Genomic DNA, 6,283 nt, shown 5'->3' on the forward strand with positions numbered 1-6,283 from the left:
ATTTAAGCCCCTAATAGAACTTTAAGCAGAGAAACATAAAGAGCACTAAGATTTGTATAAGTCAAAGCATTCATCCATTTAAGGAATTATGATTTATTGAGACGCTCTCCAGAGATCAGACTATTTGCTTTCTGATCACTGGTCCAGGACTAGTGTTTGGAGAAGTTGACTGGTCTTCCAAAGAATATCTAGCCCTGTCTGATTCCGATTTCTCAGTGATCAGAAAATCTGATACCTTGTGCAGTTTCAGATGGTTCTCATCTTTCCAATGATATAAACCAGAGGTTCCCAAACTATGATCCATAGACCAATTGCAGGTAGTCTGTGGCTAAGTTACTGATCACATGATACTGGGCTTTTTGTTTGCAGACACTGAAAAGTACAAATGCTAAGGGGGAGATTTTTAAAGGGAGAAGGTGGAGTTAGGTGCCCAACTCTTGCTGACTTTCAATGGGAGCTGGGCACCTAACAGCCCTTTGTGCCTTTAAAAATCTCCTATTTTCCTAATATTACTTTTCTAGGTAAGCCACTGCTATGGCTGTCATAGGGATGCTGCATGATCTCACATGGGAGAAAAGGTGCTCCATGCAATTATAAACTGGAGGAGAGGCATCCATAAGGCCTGTATTAACACTACATCAACCTTATGAAAAGTTTAAAGGATTCTTTTTAGCCCTGACGGTTTGAGAGACACCAAGCTATCACTGATCTCTTAGACAATAGCAGTGCTTTTTAGCACTGGTTTTGGACTGAAGAGAGCAAATCCTATGTAATTCCAGTGTAAATCCAGTGTAATTTTCAATGCTTGTCTTTCTTGATAATTAAACAGGAATCTGGTTCCAATATTCTTTGAACCCTCTTTGGTGCCATGTTTGGTTTCCCATTTTTTGCTGTTAGAAGTTGGCAGATGCTTCTCCAAGCACTCCACATCTCTCTCTAAATCCTTAGGGAGATAAGATAGCACATATTTGTGAAATTAATGAAAAGTGAAAGGAAAAACAGCCAGAGGAAAAGCATTTCAGACTTTTCGTTGCTTTTGAAAGCTCCATTTTGACTATGTGTTAGTCACATATGTAGGGTCTTAGGTGTACAAATTAATTTGAGCTCAGATATAAGGATTTTTTTAAGTGCACTTGAAAGGCCTCCATTACAAACATCAGAGTTACGAACTGACCAGTCAACCACACATTTAATTTGGAACCGGAAGAACACAATCTGGCAGCAGCAGAGAAAAAAAACCAACAAAACAAACGTAAACTACGAAAAAAATAAAGGGAAAGTTAAAAAATTGACAAAGGAAACTGTTTCGGTGGTTGTTTCATTTAAATTAAGATGGTTAAAAGCAGCATTTTTCTTCTAAACAGTAAAGTTTCAAAGCTGTATTAAGTCAATGTTCGGTTGTAAACTTATGAAAGAGCCTTAACATTTTGTTCAGAATTACGAACAGCCTCCATTCCCCAGGTGTTCGTAACTTTGAGGTTCTACTGTAACTCCCTTTGTGTACCCAAATTAATGCCTTCCAGTTGCAAGTAGATACATGTTATTAGTTATGTCAAGAAATCTAGGGAGAAATTTGTCTTTGTACTTGCACAATGCCCCTTTGCTCACATCCTTATAATTCCCCCATTTTGTACTTTTATTTTTCCCAAGTAAATAGCTTTGAACAGCTGTTCAATTCTCTTTAATCAAACAATAGTTTACTGAGAACAAATTGGTCTGTAAATGAAAAAAAGCACTAGAGCAGAGCTTCAGTTTTGTGGAAGACCTTGCCTTGGATTGAGAAATGCTTGAGGTGGGGCCTTACAGGTGCCCTCCTGGTCCTCATGGGCCAGTGGAAGAGGGCCATGTCAACTGCCTATTGGGTTCCATTTCAAAGCCATGGGAGGTGGAAGCGCTAAGAAGCTGGTGAGACCTAGGAGGAGAGAGGAACCCCAGCAGACAATAGCTGATGTACAAGTTCTGTTCCAGAGGGTTTTCCTGAGTGCAAACAACAGACACGAAGGGTGATGGGGCACTTTCCCATTGGCTTAATACTGCACCCTGTATTGGCTCCACCTATCCTCTAGCAAAACCTTGGCAGCCTGTTCTAGACTAAAATTAAACACGCAAGATCTGTTTTCAGTATAATTCCCTTTTAATGTCCTCACAGAAATGTATAGTTGGCTATACCTATACCTCTGAAATACCTGCTTCTCTAAAACAACAATCCCTTTTCCCAAATACCCTATTACCAGGGTATAGATACATTTCTTCTCTCCTATGTTTAATACAAATGGGAAAATCGAGATTATTGGAAATTATACCGATACATTTGGCAGACTTTTCATATTTACCCAGATAAATGCAGAGACAGAAATTGAATTTGTAGCCTGGTTTCCAAGAGTAGGTTATTTATTAGAATGACACATACTAGCGAATGAGACAAAGACAAACATTTCTTTAACTTTGTGAGATATTGGTTGTTTTCATTCTCCTTCGTTTGTTTTGGGTTTTTTTTTTACACTGTGCATCAGTTTACCACAAAAGACATTTCAAAGGCAGCCACTAAAACATTGTTCTAAATCGGTTTAAAATCAAATATTCCACAATAATACGAGCTGCAGGAAATGGAGGGCAAAGTATTGCAAAGTATATGCAAGAACGTATTGTTACTTAACCTCAGAATACAGCGCTGTAAGAGTGCATGACAAGGTGCAGAGAGACTAAAGATACTTAACAGAAGCAGCGTCAGGGACACCCCATGAGCAAAAGGCCCACCCCCGCCATCCGCTTCCAACTCACCTCCCACTCCCCCCCATCCCAGGAGCACTGACCCCCTTCTCTCTCCTCTTCCCTTCCCCTCCCCCTCATCCCAGGAGCAGTGACCCCCCCTTCCCTCCCCCTCTTCCCAGGAGCAGTGACCTCCCGAAGCTGCCCGAACCCGAATGTCCCCAGGCCGGTCTCTCTCCCCCCCCCCGAAAGACCCGGATGTTTTTGGCCCCCGGGAGAAGGCGCAGGGTCCCTCCGAGCCGCCCGCTGCCTGCCCCGCCCTCGGCCTGTGAGTGCCCCTGGCTGTGGAGTGGGGCCCCTACCTGGCAGCTTGAGCGCCCGGGACAGCACCGTGGCCATGCTGGAAGTGCGCAATGCGCGTGCGCAACGCCCCGCAGCCTGCTGGGAAGTGTAGTTCTCTAGCCGGCGGATTGCGCAGGGTTCGCTCTGCGGAAGGGTTAGGCGAGGGGGCGGGGCGGGGCGGAGCCGGACAGACAGAGAGCCCTGCCTAGCGCATACAGAGCCCCTTGGTTCACGTTGTTCCCATTGCTCCAGGTGATTGCTATTGTTATATTTCTCTTTCATTGTTATTTTAAGATTAAAGCTGTATTTTTTTTTTAAAAGCAGATGTAAGCCAGGTCTGAGTGTCTCAGTGGCACTCTCCCTGCTCAGCAGCTGAAAGGGGCTTTATATCTGCATGAGTTTAATTAAGTATTTAGCAGAACTTACCTAGGTGCTGAGCATAATGGGAAATGGTTAGCAGGGCTGGTTTTGGGCTACAAACCACTTTTGTGTTAACTGCTGGGATAATGAAATGGTGTCCTTCAATTGTATGAACAGATGTCAGCAAAACTGTGCTTAGTCTGTTATGATAGAATCTGCACCCTAAACTAAACAGAGCTCCACAAGGGTGGCAGACAGATGTTTCAACCTGGAAATGGGGGTGGGGTGGCTGGTGCAGTCTCCTATTGGGACTGCACTGGCCCTGACAAAGGGCTGCCCCCAGGCATGGAGTGACTCTCTCCTCCCATTGTTAAAAGGTAGAATTAATGACTCATCTTGGAGTCTTTTGTTTCTTGAAAGCAGGGACATTGACTGTATGTCAACAGAAGGTTTACCTATGAGCTGAAATCACTAAGAGCTGAACCAGTAGAGGATCTGGAAAACTTTGCCTGACCACTAACAGAGCTGAGTGGGCAATAGGTAACTCTGCTGGGAGGCTAGCACAGTTGGTGCCAGCCCAGTCAATAGGGGGACTGGCACAGTCGGTGCCAGCCTGGTGCGGTCGGCGGAGGGGCCGGCACAGTTGGTGCCAGCCCGGTGCGGTCGGCGGAGGGGTCGGCACAGTCGGTGCTAGCCTGGTCAGCGGTCGGCTGTGGGGCTGGCACAATCGGTGCCAGCCTGGCGCAGTCAGCGGGAGCCAGGTGCGGTTGGTGCCAGCAGTCGGTGGGAGACCGGCGTGGTCGTTGCCAGTGGTGGGGGACTCAGCGAGGCCCGCAGGTGGTAGGAGACAGCAGCAGAGGGGGCCTGGACAAGCCTGTGTCGGACAGGTGCGACATACCGGGTGGAGCCACACCTGAGAGGTGGATATTGCAACTAGGAGGGTCAGTACAGGGGAAAGAAGGAAGGGAGAGGTGAAGGACATGCCCCGCACTCTGGGATGGGTTTGGGCTCGTTGAGTTCATGAACTCTGTTTGCACTGTTTCCCAAACCAGTGCGGTGTTATCTCTGTTTTGCTTTTAAAAGGTTCTTTCTATGCTCAGACTCTGTGCTTGCGAGAGGGGAAGTATTGCCCTTTGGAGGGCACCCAGGGGATAGTGTGTAATTTCCCAGGTGACTGGGTGGGGGCTCGAGCCAGTTTGGTGTTGTATCATTGACAGGGACCCCTAGATACAGAACCCGGCCCTTGCTGCTGCCGACTCGGTCTGGCAGAAGGGTTACATAATATTTGGGGGGCAAGAACCATTTAACTTGGAACTCCCCATGGCTCCTCTGTGCAAGGTGCAAAGGTAAAACTGTTGGTCTCTGCCCTATGGAGAGAGACACAGATCAGACGTAAAGCATGCTGAGCAACCCCCAGGATCATGCCTAATGACAGCAGCATTTTTAACATCAGGCAGCAGCGCCAGACCCAAATGTTCAAAAACCATGAGATTGTGCTTCAAATCATGGGAAATGTGGGACTCTTTATTTGCCTTCTGGTTTTTGAGCCTTATGAGTTTACCTTTGCCAGATTTTTCCACAGCCAGGAGGGCTAGAAATTTACTTTTAAAAAAGAGAGAAAGATTCTCATGTAATCAAATCATTCCAGCAACTAGATCTTTAAGTAAATCACTAAATAGCACAAGACTTGCAATAAAATCACAAGACCTGGTAACGTTGAATGGTGGCAGCATTTTACTGCTTCAGATCTGTGTTTGTGGGGCTGGGGATGCTAGTGAGTTTGTAAGGCCCAATCCTGTAAACATATATATATATATATATATATGTTTAACTTAGTCACAGGAGTAGTGTTGAAATCAGTAGGACTCTCATGTAGTCAATGGGAAAAGCATGGCTAAGTGTTAGCAGGATTTGGGCCTAAGACCTGAATCCTGCAAGTTGTTACACATGGATGGAGCTCTACACATGTGCAGAGCCCCACTGACATTAATTGGCTATTGAAATTCCCTGACTGGCAGAGTTTCCCATTGACCCTGCAACTTAATTCAAATCAACCACCCTTGATTTATTTATTGCTATCATTTGTGTTCCAGCAGCACTCATAATGTGCTAGATGCTGTCCACACACACACACACACACAGAGGAAGACAATCCTTGCCCATAAAGGCTTACAATCAAAGGCCCATAAATCATTCTGCTTGTGTAATATATATGTCTTAGCCCTGAGCTTGGGAACTTCATGATTGAAATAAATGTTATTGCTCTATTTTGGGTTTTTTAGGCATTTTTCTTTTCTTAACAATAATATATAACACAAGAGTGCTTTTCATGGCATGTTTTACAAACATTATATAAGTAATCATCACAACAGCCTTGTGAAGTATTCAGATCAGTTTCACTTAGCATCAGACTCTATATTTCTCAGCTTCAAGCTCTGCCCCGACAACACCAACAAGAAAAAATATTTAGCATCTTTCATTCAAACTGTACCCTGAAATGTTATAAATAATAATAATAATTAATAAAAGAAGAGCAGAGGGACAGAGAAGCCAAGTTGTCTGGGCAATAAAGACAAAATGTTTTCAAATATGATTTAGAAAGAGATGGAGAGTTAGGGCTTGATCCAAAGCCTATTAATTTTGATGTCACTGGGACACACACTTTCCAGTGATGTTAGTGGACTTTGGATCAGGACCTTCATGAGGTGGAGGCACACGGTAAGGCTGTTTCAGACAGCAGAAACTACAGAGACAAAGACATTTGTACCAAGAGGAGTTATTTTTCCTCTCCTTTTTAGTTCACATGCTCCTCCGTTGCCCTCTTGATTTAAGGGCAATGACAGTCTTGTGACTATGTAAGCATTTTAGAACC

The 6,283-nt window shown here is 44.7% G+C and overlaps 1 protein-coding gene across 1 annotated transcript in view; it reads right to left on the minus strand.

Moving 5' to 3' along the window:
• The window catches only part of FAM234B (family with sequence similarity 234 member B), a 28,459-nt gene extending 25,173 nt beyond the window's left edge, over window positions 1-3,286 (minus strand). The window contains exon 1 of the mRNA XM_067559661.1: window positions 3,072-3,286. Within this exon, the coding sequence (XP_067415762.1) occupies window positions 3,072-3,108 (37 nt within the window). The 5' untranslated portion in view covers window positions 3,109-3,286. The remainder of the gene's footprint in view (window positions 1-3,071) is intronic.
• Between the last annotated feature and the right edge of the window lie 2,997 nt (window positions 3,287-6,283).

Source organism: Emydura macquarii, unplaced genomic scaffold, assembly GCF_026122565.2.
Source record: "Emydura macquarii macquarii isolate MOO-44397 ecotype Brisbane River unplaced genomic scaffold, CSIRO-AGI_Emac_v2 contig_2205, whole genome shotgun sequence".
Lineage (NCBI taxonomy): Eukaryota > Metazoa > Chordata > Testudines > Chelidae > Emydura > Emydura macquarii.